The sequence below is a fragment of the Euprymna scolopes genome, chromosome 7, assembly GCF_053919585.1.
Source record: "Euprymna scolopes isolate OS-2025 chromosome 7, ASM5391958v1, whole genome shotgun sequence".
NCBI lineage: Eukaryota > Metazoa > Mollusca > Cephalopoda > Sepiida > Sepiolidae > Euprymna > Euprymna scolopes.
In genome coordinates, this window is record NC_136488.1 from 147716893 (window position 1) to 147736626 (window position 19734).

Here is a 19734-nt window from a genome sequence, read left to right on the forward strand (position 1 = left end):
CTATCAAATTACTAAGACAATTTCTGGTCTAAACATTTGAAATTTTACATAGAGGGTATTCAGAGATAGGGCAAGCTTTTTAATTGGTTTTGGCCAAAAAGTCGACTGCCAAGTGCTCGAAGTTCAGAAGATTTGACCTGTGCGATTTCTAGCAAACTATTCAGCCAATTTTTTGTCTAAACATTTGAAATTTTACATAAAAAGTATTCAGACATGCACCAAGCTTTTTAATCAGTGTTTTGGCGAAAATGTTTCTGGCCAGATGTCATCGTTTACAGTGTTTACCATTGCATACTCTACAAAACTCCTCAGCCTATATTGAGTCTAAAACATGATATCTAGATATATGTTACTTGGACATGGGTCAAATATTTGAATTTAATTTGAGCCTAAGACAATAAATGTTAAGGGATAGAAATTGGGGTCAAAATTTAAAAGAAATTGACGTCTGCGGTCTCTACCAACGTTTCTCTATGGTAGTTAAGGAAACCTATTATATATTTACACTTTTTAATATATGAAATATATATGAACAGTACACAGGGCCCTAGGCAAAACCGGGCAGAACAGCTAGTATATATATATATATATATATATATATATATATATATATATATATATATATATATATATATATATATATATATATGTGTGTGTGTGGGGGTGTATTTATGTGTATATTAATATATACTTATGCTCATAAAGTTATGAACAGTACATAGGGCCAAAGCAAAGCTGAGCGGAACTGCTAGTATATCTATATAATACATATACATACATAATACATATACATATATATATATATATATATATATATATATATATATATTATACAATACATATATATACATAAAATACATACATATAATGAATATACATCTAGTACATATACATATATAATACATATATATATAATACATATACATATTTATAATACACATATATATATATAATACATATACATATATATAATACATATATATAATACCTATACATTTATATAATACATATATATAATACATATACATTTATATAATACATATATATAATACATATACATATATATAATACATATATATAATACATATACATAATACATATATATAATACATATACATAATACATATATATGATACATATACATATATATAATACATATATATAATACATATACATATATATAATACATATATATAATACATATACATATATATAATACATATATATAATACATATACATATATATAATACATATATATAATACATATACATATATATAATACATATATATAATACATATACATATATATAATACATATATATAATACATATACATATATATAATACATATATATAATACATATTACATATATATAATACATATACATATATATAATACATATATATAATACATGTACATATATATAATACATATATATATAATACATATACATACATATAATACATATACATATATATCATACATATATATAATACATATATATATAATACATATACATATATATAATACATATACATATATATATAATACATATATATATAATACATATACATATATATATAATACATATACATATATATATAATACATATATATATATAATACATATACATATATATAATACATATATATATATAATACATATACATATATATAATACATATACATATATATAATACATATATATATAATACATATAGTACATATATATAATACATATACATATATATAATATAATATATATAGATATATAATATATATAATATATATATATAATACATATACATATATATATATATATAGATATATAATATAAATAATACATATATATATATTTAATATATATACATAATATATATAAGATATATAGATATATAATATATATAATACATATATATAATACATATATATAATACATATATATATAATAAATATATACTATAATAAATATATATATAATACATATACATATATATATATACATATACATACATCTAATACATATATATAATACATATACATACATCTAATACATATATATAATACATATACATACATATAATACATATATAATACATATATATAATACATATACATATATATAATACATATATATAATACATATACATAGTACATATATATAATATATATATTATATATAATACATATATATAATAAATATACATATATTATACATAATACATATACATAATATATATACATATATTATATATAATACATATATATAATATATATACATATATTATATATAATACATATATATAATATATATACATATATTATATATAATACATATATATAATATATATACATATATTATATATAATACATATATATAATATATATACATATATTATATATAATACATATATATAATATATATACATATATTATATATAATACATATATATAATATATATACATATATTATATATAATACATATATATAATATATATACATATATTATATATAATACATATATATAATATATATACATATATTATATATAATACATATATATAATATATATACATATATTATATATAATACATATATATAATATATATACATATATTATATATAATACATATATATAATATATATACATATATTATATATAATACATATATATAATATATATATAATACATATATATAATACATATATATAATATATATACATATATTATATATAATACATATATATAATATATATACATATATTATATATAATACATATATATAATATATATACATATATTTTATATAATACATATATATAATATATATATATTATATGTATATAATATATATACATATATTATATATAATACATATATATAATATATGTACATATATATATTATATATATAATACATATATATAATATATATACATATATATAATATATATATAATACATATATATAATATATATACATATATATAATATATATATAATACATATATATAATATATATACATATAATACATATATATAATATATATGCATATATATAATACATATATATAATATATATACATATATATAATACATATAATACATATACATACATATATATAATACATATATATATAATACCTATATATAATACATATACATATATATATATAATACATATATATAATACATATACATATATATAATACATATAATACATAAATATAATACGTATAATACATACATATATATAATACATATGCATATATATAATACATATATATAATACATATACATATATATAATACATATATATAGTACATATACATATATAATACATATATATAATAGATATATAATATTATACATATATAATATTATACATATATATATATAATACATATATATTATACATATAATGCATATATATAATATAATGCCTATATAATACATATATATATAATATAATACATATATATATATAATATAATACATATATATATATAATATAAAACATATATATAAATAATATAATACATATTGAAACCAAAACATACAACTCTCCACAGTTATTCTTTTAACCTCCGAGTCAAGCACATACATAATATATATGTGTGTGTGTGTGTGTGTGTGTGTGTGTGTGTGTGTGTGTGTGTGTGTGTGTGTGTGTGTGTGTTAAAATAATGAAAATATCGGAAATGTTTTATCAAATAAAACGTCATAATTCCACTTACAGGAACTGATTTTACATCCAAGGATGGTGTGTTGCGTTTATTGTAGACTCTTTTAGGGACACCAAGTGTACTGCCTGTGGTTGGAATAACTTCGAGAGTAGCCATTGGAGAAATCTATTTAAAAAAACAACATTAAACAAAAAATATAATTATAAAAATAAGTATTTGTAGGTACAAAAAATAACATTGAACAAGGGCTACTTTCAAAAAATATATATTTATAAACGTCTGAGAAATGTTTTTCTTTGGATCCTCACTATAAAAGAATATGTGCAAGAATCAATAAAAACTGAACAAGAAATAGACTTATGTTTCAGATTTTTTTTTTTTTTAGATGAGGGTTAATTATTCGTATTATTTGGATTCGACAAGAACACGTGGTGTAATGGATAAAGTACTTGGTAAAATTCAGTTTTAAGTTACATTCTTCTGGAGGTTGAAGGTTCAATCCTCAGTGTGGGCGGCACTCAAAAATATAATGGCAAATTACTTAGGATTTCTATTCAGTCATGGCTGTGAATTAAATAAAGGGTTCTGTTTAAAATTACATGCAGGTTCCCGACAAGATACACCTGAAAAAGCTTGGAGGTTATATTGACTGAAACGTTGTGAAAACACCTCCAAGATGACTTAGTCAAAACGCTATTATAAGCATAAAATATTAAATTAGACCCAAGTCTAAAGAGATTTCTCGTTAGAAAACTGAATGAAAAAATCTAATTATTGAAAAGAATATGGCTGCCAGAAGATAAAGGGAGTTAACCTACACTGCAATCTTATGTAATTTCCATTAAAAATTTCAGAAATACATATATATATATATAATATAAAGCTGAACGTCTGTGTGTGTGTCTGGTCACGAATAGGCTCCTATATGGTTGACTATTATAGAAAACTGATCACATATAATGATAGAAGATGTATCGAGACACAGAAATGGGTATGTTTGATCTGGCGTAATGATGATTCATTAAAATTGTGGGGTCTGCGTACACGCCTGGTCCACAAAGTATGGAAATAAAAAATTTTAAAATTAAAAAAAACGTTTACAAGTGCTTTTGATATAGATGTACATAAGAATACTTTGATAAATATGTTTTAACTTAAATAGGGATGGTGTAATAAAATTGTGGGGTCTGCGTTCGCGCCTGGCTCCATAGAATGGAAATAGGCACAAACTTTAATAAAGACTTTTCATATCTATCTGCGTAAGTATACTTTGATAATTATATTTCAGTTTGAAGAAATATGGTATAATAAAATTATGGGGTGTTCGTTCGCGCCTGAACTCCATAGAATGGAAATATGTTACAAAGTTTAACAAGGTTTTTTAATATAGATCCACAGAATATTGTGATAAGTGTTTCAGTGTGAACAGGTATGGTATAATAAATTATGGGGTTTATCTATTTTATTTTTACTTTTATCATATTTTGCTTTGGTTTTGATACTCCCAAATTCGAGGCTATCTATTTACAACCCTTCCTTTTCATAACCTATCATACTTTCATAAATCAGAGTCTATTTTCTGTAGGCTGTTTTTGAACCCAATCAACGAGGGGTACTTTTGCTAGTATATATACAGATATAACATATATATGTGTTATATATAACACACACACACACACATATATGTTATATATATATATATATAACACACATATATATGCTATATATATATATATATAACACATATATATAACACATACACGCACACACATATATATGTTATAGCACACACACACATATATGTTATATATATATAATACATATATATAACACACACGCACATATATATATGTTATATATATAACACATATATATAACACACACGCACATATATATATGTTATATATATATAACACATATATATAACACACACGCACATATATATATATGTTATATATATATAACACATATATATAACACACACATATATGTTATATATATATAAAACACATATATATAACACACACACACACATATATATATGTATATATATATATGTATTCTATCTTCACCCCAAACAAGGCAAGTGCCACTTTGAAGTAGGGGGCTACTATCGGAGACATAATTTGCGGGGGCATTATGAAGAGAGATGAGTAGAAAGATGTTTGTTCACATTACATTTTAATTTCTGCACATAAGTACAGTTGGGAAAGCAGTATCCTGGAAGGGAGTTCCAAAGACTTGCAGTTCTGGAGAAGAAACTATTGGAGTAAAAGGCTTTCTTACACCTAGGGATCTCTACTGTAAAGGGGTGGGACTTAGTTCTTATCAGGTTAGTCGGGGGTAGTCACGTCGAAGAGGCACAAGTGCTTGCAGTTCGTCAGGGCATTCACCATTAAAGTATTTGTAGAACAGGCAGAGGGATGCAACATTTTGTTGATGGGACAGAGGTTGAAGCCAAGATAACAGTTCAGGACCTATCAGGTTGGTGACTCTCTTTTGAACCCTATCCAGGAGTGAGAGACCGCGGCAGATACACGAGCCCAAATGTGACAACAATACTCCATACATGGGCGAATGGTGGCCTTATAGAGGTACAGGATAATTTCAGGCATAAGTAGTTTTCTGGCACAGAAGACAGAGCCCACCTTCTTTGCAGCAGCATTGGCAATGCTCTCAATGTATATATTCCAGTTCATGTTCCCTGTAAATGTTGGGCCGAGAAGTTTAAAGAAAGTACTTTTAGGCAATGTGTTCTTGGCCATTGCCATTGGTGGTAGAAAAGGTTTCTTGTAGTTATTGAAGGAAGCAAGCTTAGTCTTGGCAGTATTGATTGTGACCATCCATTTTTGTCCCCATTCCACTACAGATTGGAGGTCATCTTCTAGTATTTCTGCCATTTCCTTAGATATATATTAATTTGTTTTCCCCACATGCCTGTTATACAGGGTGGTGTAATCGGCAAATATACCCATCTCCGAAACAATTTTATCAGAAAAGTCATTTATGAATATCAGGAATAATAAAGGTCCAAGGATAGACCATAAATATATATATATATATATATATATATATATATATATATATATGAAGTCGAGGTTAAGTAACCAATTAAATTTAACGAGGTTAATATATATATATATATATATATATATATATATAATTATTTACTATAATAATTATTAAATGCCTACAGACACTAGGGTTTCATCCTTTTAGAATCATCAGTGCAGGGTGTTAGGATTAACACATAGATTCGAACCCGACAACAGAATCCATCTCTGAATTTATTTGCAAGAACCTAATCCATTCGGTCACCGTTAACCACGAGAAATACTGTTGAAATTTAAACATTTATCTTATATATATATATATATATATATATATATATATGTATATAACTACTTAATTTACTCACATAAAATTAATATACGAAAATATAGATTTATGCGTAAACTTTAAGTATTTACTTCAAAAGTACTCAATACATAGGTAGAGCTAGTTAGTAAGTTATAAAATGTATATGGCGATTAAGCTACACTGAATATTCCGCGTTTCATCCACTCTAGGACTCTTCAGGCTTATGCATAAGCCTGAAGAGTCCTAGAGTGGATGAAATGCGGAATATTCAGTGTAGCTTAATCGCCATATACATTTTATAACTTATATATATGTGTGTGTGTGTGTGTGTGTGTGTGTGTGTGTGTGCGTGCGGAGCATTTTTCCTTGAAGGTATATGCCATTGAATATTATAGATGACTTGCATCTGCATGTTTTTTTGTTGAAACCGACACATGAATTTGCTGTGCTTGCTGTGTCTGGCATTTAGAAAGGATCCAGGAAAAAATATACAAACACAAGTTATCTATATTATTGTTGTTATTCTTATTCTTATTCCTATTATTATTATTTACCTTTTAACTTGGTGTTTATGTATTACTAGCGGGACCTGTGGAAATTCCACAGTGGACTTTTTCATATGTAATATATTGATGTTGGGCAATCTGTGCATGTTCAGTGTAAATGGAAACGCTCTGATATTATTGTAGCTCTTTTGTTAAAACTGCAAATGTATTTATCTAAGCTAGCAGGGAACTCTGGCATAGCATGGTCATAAAATACGCTTAAATATGATATTTTAATTCATGCAGATTTCGTATATATTATTATAGAGTAAATTTTATATTGATTCTTACATATTTTAAAGTTGTGATTTAAAAACTAAAAGATTTTATTCATATGACGTGAGCGCATCAGCTTGAATCGAAGCCAAAACCAAAACTTATTAAGAATATATATATATATATATATATATATATATATATACTTGAGTTTCTTCAGCTATAATCGAAACCGGAACCAAAACTTATGAAGAATTCTTGGTAAAATTATTTATGACAAGAAATGGAAGGTCATAACAATTAAACAAAAGTCACTCAGAAGAAAAAAGATGTAAACGTGACACACAAAATAACACGCACGCAATATGGATGCCCACTGTAAGGGTGCTTGTTTGTGACAAGAGTTGCACAATCTCCAAACACATCTCTCCTGAGTCAGCCTTGTTAAATATCAGTGGCAAGTGAAGGTTCTGAACGAATAGAAACAATACCAAGATAAGCGGAAAGCACATACAATGGCTAGAATTTTCAAATGGTTACCCATCTGGTACTGGCCAGACTAAGCCTTGCTTAACTTTGGTGATCTGAAGAGGACCGATGCATCAACGTGATTATACTGTAGTAGTATAGGCATAAAAAAGTGTCCGTTATATGTTTCTTCTGTTTATTCATTTAGAATATATATAATGCGCTTTTGATTTAAGGACACACTGTAATAAAATCGTTATTTCTCACCTGAAGAGGGATGAAAGTTTTTAAATGGATCGAGTTTTTAGTCTTATTAACTGTAAGAGTGATGTTTCTGGTTTCCATTTTGACTTTAAGTTCTGTGCCAGCGTTAATAGTGATTTTGTCAGCAGATTGGAGCCTCAGTCTCATGCCAGCGCTTATTCTGCAAAGAGAAATTAAAGAAATTTAAATATTTTGCAATATGAAGGATTAAATCAAAATACCGTTCGAGAGCTAAATGTTTTGTTTTCAATTCTAGCTGACGACACCTAAGTCATTTTTTTTTTTTTTTTTTTTAAACTTTTGAAATCGCTACTATATATTGGGTACAATATAATAAACAATCGAGAATTTACTCTATAATAAATACGAAATTTGCACATATTAAACTATCATATTTAAACATATTTTACTACCGGGTAATGCCAGGCGGCTTTCTAGTCTTAAAGATTTTTTTAACAAAACAATGGTCTACATTGTATAAAACCTTAACAGAAATTGTTTTCAAAATGAAGGACTATATTTAATAACTAGGGCTGTGACAACAGAATATTCTTTTCATTGTTTTGTACTCTCGAGTATATATCCGACATAGTTAGACACAGTAAATTAACCGAGAACCACATCACTCTATATAAAAGCATATAAGATATCAACGGATATTTTGACTCAAGAGTCAAAACAATGAAAAGAATATGCGGTTGTCACAGCCCTATTACTAACAGCCTAACAAAAATAATATTTTACAAGAAGGAATACTTCATTTCACGTTATCTTGATTTCCTTATATAAGAAAATAAGAGAAGTGGTTAGGCTTACTTACTTTTGCTAAATAAAACTCAGGCTTAATATTATAACAGATCTTAATCTTTTTTTTTTTTTACAAGGTGTTCACCACTTATCAAGGCCCGGAAGCCACTCAGGGATAAGGGTTATTGTAAGTACAGTACGTTAGTGTGGATATTTAAAGTGTCTACTTAAGGGGGCGGTTCATCAGGAATTTGTTTATGTTGGACTTGAAGACATCCAAGTTGTAGTCAGGAGAAAAGCAGGCAGACGGAACAGAGTTCCACAGGCGTGCAGTTCTAAGAAAGAAGCTTTGTTCATGGAATCTACGTTTTGATTTAGGCATAGATAAAGAGTGGGGAAAGTTTTTGACAGTGGATTTAGCTAGACGGGTATTTTTTGTAAAAGATTGGAGTTCAGACGAGCACCTGCCATGGAAATAAGGATAAAACAAAGATAGGCTTGCAACGTCTCTTCTGTGGGAGAGAGGTTGCAGGGAAGAGAAAAGGGGCATCCCCCACTAAGCCACGAAGTCTATTTTGTACTCTGTCAAGGCAGGATAGGCTGTTTTTAGCAGCTCCTGCCCATATATGGCAGCAGTATTCCATCTATGGACGTACTTGGCTTTTATATAGTTTCTAGCTACAGTTTTTGTAGTGTGGAGGTATTTGATTGCAAAGTTTGGATGAACTATAACTTTTAATAATTAATTAACTTGTTAATAAACTGACAAAAAGATTTATTTACTAATTATGTTTTACCTTTATTAACAGTATCTTTCTGACGTATTAAGGAGATAGACTGTATTATAATCTTGTCGTCTTCCTTTGCATTTGTAAGTTGTAAGTTATCTCCCTTATGACTAGATAAATTATTACCATTAATGGTATTTGTTTAGTTTAATCAAGGTATTAAAAAATAAAAAAAACTTTTTTTTAAATATAAATATTGTACGTACCCGTTATAGAATTAAGTTCTCATGAAAAAAACAAAAAAAAAAAAACAATTTTTTTCACTTGAACTGATTACATAGTTTATTTGTTTTTGTTTTTTGTTTTTTTGTTACCCAAACCTATTTTATTATTACATAAAACTGTATAGCAAATTTCCGTATAAAAATCAAATATTTAATAAATAAAATAGGTGTTAATGAGTGCAATTATACCTTGGAATGATGCTGATTCTCCTATCGGGAACGTACTCATAGATGGTATCCATGGACATATAATTTAAGATGCTCATTTCAACGTGTGGGCCGATAATTGAGTGGACGTATTTCTTGATGTTGACTGGGACAATAACTCCCCTGAGTTTTCCAGATGGCTTCATGGCGTTTAACATTGAACGGATGATGCTACCTTTAATGAAATTAAAATGATAAGAATTAACATTATTGTGTTTTTATTATTATTATTATTATTATTATTATTATTATTATTATTATTATTATTATTATTATTATTTAGAAACTTTATGTCATAAAAATATATTGGAAAAATACTAAACAGCTATAATGAAACCCATAATTTAAGTGGAAATACCAACAGTATTAACCAAGGCAAAAGTAATAAAAAGAATAAAGTCAGAAATAAAATTTACATTACTGTAAAACCAGGAACAATTGCCCTTTGATAAATAAGTGCTTGAAAAATAATATTGTATACAAAGCTACTACGAGCAACAACATTAACAATGAAGAAGAGTGCTTTAATGATGACTCTAAGTAAATCAGACATAGAAAAACAGTACAAGATATTAAAAAGATAGAAACATCAACACTAGCATAAGCTGGGAAATCATCAAAGTATTACCCACTTAAACAGCATAAATACGAGAAGTTGTAGGTTGTGTTTGGAGGAAGCATACCAAATTATAAGCTCAAAAACAAAAGTATAAACTACTTAACAAAAAGCATGAATTCATAGCTAAATGTAGACATTTATTAAATAAATACATCTTCTGCCACATGAATTATAGAACTACAAACAAAATCACAAAATCATATTAGCAAACATGCAAGCATCTATAGCCGCACAGAAAAAATTGCTTTGCAAATTAAATCCAGATGAAAATAAAGAAATCCGAACAAATAATTGTAGTATAAAAATAATTGTCAAATTATTTTTATACTCACACACACACACACACGCACGCACACACATATATAAGAACAAAGGACTCAAAAAACAAAAACAAATCATCAATCAAAGCAGTAACAAACGAAAAAACATCCACAATAAAATAACAAAATAAATTAATTAAAAATTGAAAACAACATTAAATAAATAATAATAATTAAAAAGATGTTCTTTTTTAATATATGAGAAAAACCACGTTTATTTAAAGATAAAACAGATTAGTTAAACTCCTGGTTACAGCAGTGTTCTGCAAATAATATTTGCAGGTTGGTAGCATGAAACCAGAAGTACACAAATCAACTACAAGATCGTTTTACGTTTCAGGTTACTTGATGATCGTTTAAAGTGGCCAATCAAGGAACAAGTAATTTATTCAATTACTATATATATATATATATATATATATATATATATATATATATATATATATATATATATATAAGTGGGACCTGTGGAAATTCTACAGAGGACTCTTTCATGTGTAATATATTGATGTTGGCATTCTGTGGATGTTCAGTGTAAATGGAGACACTCTGATATTATTGTAGCTCTTTTGTTAAAACTGCAAAAGTATCTAAGCTAGCAGGGACCCCCGGCGTAGCCTTGTCGTAAAATACACTTAAATATGATGTTTGAATTTATGCAGATTTCGTATATATTATTATAGAGTAGATTTTCTATCAATTCTTAAATATTATAAACTTTCGATTTCAAAAATGAAAAAATATATCCATATGACTTAGGTGCATCGGCTTGATTCGAACCCGTAACCATATATATATATATAACTTCAATTCCTCCAGCTATAACCGAAACCAAAACTTATCAAAATATTCTAAGTAAAATTATTTATTACAAGAAATGGAAGGTCATAACACACATGCTATCGTATGACTAGATATATATATATATATATATATATATATATATATATATATATATATATAATTATATGTCTGTGGAAATATAGTGTATTTCTTTATAATATATACCAATCATTACTTAAGAAGCTCAATGTAATTACAGAGCAATATAATGAATGAATAACAAAAGTCTATATTCTAAAGTTTATGATTTTGACCATCTTATAATTTGTTCCTTTAATTCAGTTGGTATTTACAATTCTTGACAGTATCTGTTTCATAGCACAAATCAATCACTTAATTATTATATCAATCAGTGAATCCATTTTGCCTTTTACTCATCAGAAAAAATAGCAACAATCAATCCATCAAAAGAAAAATAAAGTGCGTTTTGACATGATTAAAAATCCGAAAATGGAAGAGAAGCTGTAAATACCTTTTAATGTGTTTACATTATTCCATTTTGAATTTAAATTCAGAGGAACAAACAACCGTTTTCCAGGACGAGTAACACATCAGGAAACAATATTTTGAATCATGCTAGGTGTCAGTGTCCTTTCTTTATAGAAATAAGGAATGAAGGCTTGTACGCCAGACAACACCAAAACACAAAAGTGTGATGATGGATTCAGTGTGGTCCACAATCTAACTTTCTTTTGAATTTAAAGATTTAAAGATATTCTGTTATGAAATCATTAAAAATATTTAAAAAAAAAAAAAAAAAAGAACTTTACCCTGTAAATGTGCAAAACCCAACTAATAAAAAAAAAGGATTGTGCTTTGTTTTTTTTATAAAGTTGTGAATGGATTAAGTTCAAGGAACTTTTAACATTACTTACTAGCAGAGTGTTGCAGTTGCGAAACAAGAAAAGAGTGTATCAGGCATGTTTATGAAAATGAAACCTGGCTAGTGATAGTTGAAGACATACGTTGCATGGAGAGATATATGAGAATGATATGATGGGTGTGTGATGTGAATATAGGCTAACCTAAATGTTGGATGATTTAGATGAATTCAAAATTTCACTCCGTTAGAAGAGGAACAAACAGGCTTAGAACTGATCACTCTCGAGAAACATTAAATCTGGATAGTATAAGAAGATGTATGCAGAACAGGAGACTTTGTTGATTTGGTCACATTAAAAGAATGGATGAGAATTCTTGAGTTAATAGATGTAGAACAGTTGAGATAGCAGGGCCATTTGCCAGAAGAAGGCCAAAGAAAAAAATTGGGACAAAGTGTTAAGAATGGATTTGAGAGAAAGAGGGATAAATAAAGACCTGGCTAGAGATAGGTTACGTCAGAAGTCAATTTCTAAAAGCTGTCCAACAGATGTCAGCATGTAAAACGGATAATAAACCAATGATGATGACGATGATAATGATGTGCCATTGTTTGTGTGTTCCTTACCAACTGTCTAGGCATGTAACATCTGTTCTCCAATACAATAACTTAGCTTACAATATCTAACCCCAACCCACTGTTTAATGGCTAATAGCGGTTCCCTGGCTCGGAACACTTCCATTTCTCTCATTTGATACCAACCCGATATTATTGTGTAATATGAGTTGGAAATATTAATTTGTTGCAAAATCAAGTATAAAAAAAAAAGTCAATCTTACCTAGAGATGATTCGGAACTAACGTAGCCGATTTCCATATTATCATTAAAGACTTTCACTTCGCTTTTCTTAATGATGTCCATGAGGTGTGGAAGCAACTGAAATTTAAAAATAATTGTTAATACCTAAAGCAAGTCGGTATTTTTAAATAACTCAAGCGAGTCAGGTGTTGTTTTTTTACCTAAAAGCAGTGCAGGTGTTTTATGATACTTAAAGCATGTTGGTTTTTTTAATAACTCAAACGAGTCAGGTATTGTTTTGTAGCTAAAAGCAGGGCAGGTGTTTTAAAATGCATAAAGCATGTCGGGTTTTTTAATAACTCAAGCGAGTCAGGTATTGTTTTGCACCTAAAAGAATGGTAGGTGTTTTATAATACTTAAATCATGTCATTTTTTTTAATAACTCAAGCGGATCAAGTATTGTTTTGTACTAAAAAGCAGTGCAGATGTTTTATGATGCTTAAAGCCTGTTACTTATTTTTAATAATTCAAGTGAATAAGGTATTGTTTTGTACCTAAAAGCAAAGCAGGTGTTTTATGATACTTAAAGCATGTCATTTTTTTTTAATTATTCAAGCGAGTCAGGTATTATCTCATGCTTAAAAGTAGGGTAAGTGTTTTATGATACTTAAAGCATGCCAGTTTAGTTTAATATCAAAAAACAAGCAATTTTTGTATAATAGCTAAGCGAGTCAGTTTTTAATATTTTGTTATATATAGAAAAGCAAGTTATTATTATCATTATTATAACTAAAACTTGTCACTTTTTTAGCATCAGTTACCTAAAGCATGTCAATGTTTTAATAGCAGAAGCATGCCGGTCATCTGAAGCATGTGAATGCATTAATCGAAATTCATGTCTTTTCTTTAAGACATGTCTTTTACTTAAGACATGTCTTTTACTTAAGACATGTCAGTGTTTAAATTCAAAATCATGCCAATGTTTTAATACTAAAAGTTTGTCAGTTATCTAAAAATTATTGTTTTAATAGCAAAATCGTGTCATTTTCTAAATCAATATCGACATGCTTTAAGTATCATAAAACACCTGCACTGCTTTTAGTACCAAAACCATCTCAGTTACCTAACGCGTTTTAATACTAAAAGCATACCAGTTTGAAACATTTTTATATAAAAAGCATGCCAGTTGCCTCAAGCGTTTTTATACTAAAGACATGTCAGTTACCTAAAACGTTTTAATACTAAAGTCAAGCAAGTTAGCTAAAGCGTTTTAATACTAAAAACTTGTTAGTTACCTAAAGCGTTTTTATACTAATGGCATGCCAATTACCTAAAGCGTTTTACTGCTAAAAGCATGTGAGTTACCTAAAGCGTTTTAATACTAAAGGCAAGCAAGTTACCTAAAGCGTTTTTATACTAAAAAGTTTTCAGTTATCTAAAGTGTTTTAATGCTAAAAACTTTTCAGTTATCTAAAAGCATGTCAGTTACTTATCATATCAATTTTTAATAATAAAAAATGTAAGCTTATCTGCAGCCTAAAGCATATGAATGTCAAAAACATGTTATCTAAAACATATTAATATTTTAGTACTACAAACAGTTTGGTTACCTGAAGCGTTTTAATACCAAATACGTGCCAGTTGCCTAAAGTGTGCAAATGTTTTAATACCAAAGCATGTGAGTAACTTTTATCACGTGAATGATTTAATTCTGTAAAAGCATGTCATCTCCCTAAATGTAATAAAATTTTTAATGCCATAAACATGTCAGGCACCAAATGCACATAACTATTTTAAGAGCAAAAGCATATAAGTTACCTAAACCATATCATCATGATAATACTAAACGCATGTCAATGTTTTAATACGATAAGCCTTTCAATTATCTAAAATGTATCAAGTTTAATGGCAAAAGCATGTTTTTCTAAAGACAATTACTGCTTTAACACAAAAAGCTTTTAAAGCTGCATGAAGTGTATGAATGTTCAATATAAAAAACGGCTTTCAGTTAACTAAAGAGTTTTAATGCTAAAGCCATGTCAGTCCCCCAAAGTGTTTTAATACCAAAGACACATTATTTATCTAAAGCGTTTTAATACTAAAAACATGTCAGTTACCTAAGGCGTTTTAGCACCAACAACATGCAAATTACCTAAAGCGTTTTAATACTAAAAGCATGTCAGTAACCTGAAGCGTTTTAATACCAAATGTCAGCTACCTAAAGCGTTTTATTACCAAAAGCATGTCAGTAACCTGAAGCGTTTTAATACCAATTGTCAGTTACCTAAAGCATTTTATTACCAAAAGCATGTCAGTTAACTCCAGCGTTTTAATACCAATTGTCAGTTACCTAAAGCGTTTTATTACCAAAAGCATGTCAGTTAACTCCATCGTTTTAATACCAATTGTCAGTTACCTAAAGCGTTTTATTACCAAAAGCATGTCAGTAACCTGAAGCGTTTTAATACCAATTGTCAGCTACCTAAAGCGTTTCATTACTAAAAGCATGTCAGTTAACTCCAGCGTTTTAATACTAAAAGAGCACGTCAGTTACCTAAAGCATAGCTATGTTTTAATGACTAAACCATGTCAGCTTTTTTTAACAATATTATATTACTTCAAGCATATACATGTTTTAATACCGAAGCATTTCAGTTTTCTAAACCATATCAATGTTTAAATACCTAAATCTTTTATGGTCATCTCAAGCATATCAAGTTTTAATAACAAAAGCCTGTCTGTTAAGTAAAGCGTTTTTAAATCAAGTCAGTTACCAAAAGTATATGATTTTTTTTATATACAAATCCTTGCCAATTTACTAATCCATATCCATATCGACATGTTTATACCAAGACATCATGTTTCTTTACAGCTAAATCATGTTTTTTTGTTTTTAGTTAAAGCATGCCAATGTACTGAGTATTTAGTAGATTAAATCATTAACTTTAAAATTTGCCTTCGTTAAGAGAAATGATTTTATTAATACTAAATGTATTTTTTAATTATTTTCTTTTGTTTTTGTTAGAGAGGTCGATGCAAACTTGTGTGTATTTTTAATTATCTCCATAGAAATTGAAATTAGTTGTGAAAATATAGACAAATCTTCATTTTAGTGAGAAACAGAAAATATGTATAAGCATTTGTGTTTATTTCCTGTTAGCAAAATTATACCCGTGCTTTGTGTGGGAACATTTTATTAATTTAATAAATCATAACTCCTACAGCATATGGACAATGATTGAGGAATCATTGGACGGCAATGTTGGACTAGAATACCCACATGACACATAATGGAGAACGACAGTGTCATCAAATTCAACGCCGCTTACATTAGTAAAAGTCCTGCCTATTTGAGCAGACGACTCTGCACTTTGGTTTGCACACCTGGAAGCCCAATTTTATACTCAAGGCGAACTTACCAAACTCAACCACATCATGCCTTCACTATCACACGAGGTACTGACTGAAGTGCATGACTTCATCATGGCCATACCTGAATCAGTTACATACGACAATTGATTAAACAAACGGATTCACAACAGAAACGCTGTTGCCAAGTCCTCACAGAAAAGGAACTAGGCGATAGGAAGCCTTCTTAACTCTTGAGAAGAATGAAACAGTTACTAGATGAAAACCCACTTCAACTGGACATTTGGAAGCAACTGTTTGTCAATAGACTGCCACACCAAGTCCAAATGATACTTGTGTCCACTCTGAAGATGACATCGGTCAAAGGCTTGGCCGACCTTGCTGACAAAATTATGGAGGTTACAGCATCAGTCTCTTCAGTCAACCAAACTACAACCCTGACCATCTCTCTTACTACACCTGAAGTCGATGAAGACAACACAGACGTCAGAGAGATGCTTAAAAAACAAGTTAAACTCATACAGGAGTTAAGCAACCAAATGCGGAATCTAACCAGCATAGAATCTAGGCAGCATAGAATCTAGGCAGCATAGAATCTAGGCAGCATAGAATCTAGGCAGCATAGAATCTAACCAGCATAGAATCTAACCAGCATAGAATCTAGGCAGCATAGAATCTAGGCAGCATAGAATCTAACCAGCATAGAATCTAACCAGCATAGAATCTAACCAGCATAGAATCTAACCAGCATAGAATCTAGGCAGCATAGAATCTAGGCAGCATAGAATCTAACCAGCATAGAATCTAACCAGCATAGAATCTAGGCAGCATAGCCATATTGTCCTCAACAGGACGACTTACGTCATCGAGGCTCTGAGAGTCGAAACAGGTACCCTCGTCAAGACAACAGCGATGATATGCAATTATGCTATTATCATCAGCGTTACACAGAAAAAGTTGTGAAATGCTGAAAGCCCTGCACATTTACACAAACATCTAGATCATCGGGAAATGGTACGGCCGGGCAGTAAATGTGACTGAGACCCCTGGCTGGGTTCATACACATTGCACATTCTATGACACTGGCAGGAATTCAGGCATACATTTTCTCATTGATACAGGAGCATAAGTGAGTGTTATTCCAAGAAAACTAATAAAGAAATGATGAACACAGACACCGTTTCTTTTACAAGCCGGGAACCACTCCCCCATTCCATCCTTCAGTCACAAATCGATGACATTAGAACTAGGTTTGAAACACACATTTCAATGGATATTTACGGTGGCGAAGCTCCCATTCCCGATACTAGGGGCAGATTTCCAACACCGTTTCAGCATACTCATCAACATCAAATGTGGGAGAATATTGGATAACAATACCAGATTATCAGTGCAAGGCAAAATCAACAAATTGGCCAAAATAAGCCCAGTCATATTAAAAGACACCGAAGACATATACTCTAAAATGCTTTGATGTTTTCCAAACATTATGTGACCTGTCTACATGGACAATACTGTCAAACATGACATCACGCATTATATACAGACTCAAGGTCCGTCTGTAAGCGTGCACTCATACAGACTCTGACCCGACTGCTTAAAGGCAGCTAAACAAAAGTTTCAACACCTGCTAGATCTAGGTACCATTCATCTGTCTCAAAGCAACTGGTCATCATCGCTCCACGTGGTCCCCAAGAAGATATTGGGTGACTGGCGCCCTTGTGGGGATTATAGGACACTTAACAGCCAAACAGTACAGAATAACTATCCGATTCTTCACTTGCATGATTTTTCCAATTCGCTTAACAGAAAAATCAATTTTCTCCAAAATCAACCTCATGCTCACATATAATCAAATCCCTGTCGACACCGAAGACAACCCAAGACCGCCATCACTACCCCATCAACGACTTGTTAGTGGCAAGCTCGTCTACAGAGGAACATATTCATCACCTCAACCAATTATTTCACAGACTATCGGAATATGTGATCATCAACCCTAACAAACGTGAGTTCGGTGTTTTGTCATTATCTTTTCTAGGTCATATTGTTAATAAGGAGGGCAATCTATTGTTCATTACTCTGTTCTAACTTCTCTTTGTAAACTACAGGAATTTCTTGGTTTAATTAACTTTTATAGACGATTCTTACCTCACCGAATTAGCTCAGCCCTTAACCAATAAAACGAAGGAATTATATTAAGTGAACATGAACTACACTAGTTCTCAGTTTAAAAAAAAAAAAAAACTTAGCAAACGCTACGTTATTGGTTTTTCCCAAAGACAGACGCACCACTTGCTATATTCACAGATGCTTCTGATGTGGGCATCGAAGAAGTGTTACAACAATTATCCTTCTTTTCTAGAAGACTTCAATAGAAAATACAGTACTTTTGGTAAGTAATAATTGCTCACTGCTTATTCTGCGATAAAACATTTTCGATTTATGTTGGAAGGTTCA

At 29.1% G+C, this 19734-nt stretch overlaps 1 protein-coding gene across 1 annotated transcript in view; it reads right to left on the reverse strand.

The window, feature by feature from the left end:
• Positions 1-19734, reverse strand: part of LOC145280365 (uncharacterized) — a 171919-nt gene that overhangs the window by 57694 nt on the left and 94491 nt on the right. Inside the window, exons 16-19 of the mRNA XM_080132136.1 lie at positions 13947-14043; positions 10488-10680; positions 8543-8699; positions 3585-3851 (exon numbers count right to left, since the gene is read on the reverse strand). Coding sequence (XP_079988262.1) covers positions 3585-3851; positions 8543-8699; positions 10488-10680; positions 13947-14043 — 714 coding nt within the window. The remainder of the gene's footprint in view (positions 1-3584; positions 3852-8542; positions 8700-10487; positions 10681-13946; positions 14044-19734) is intronic.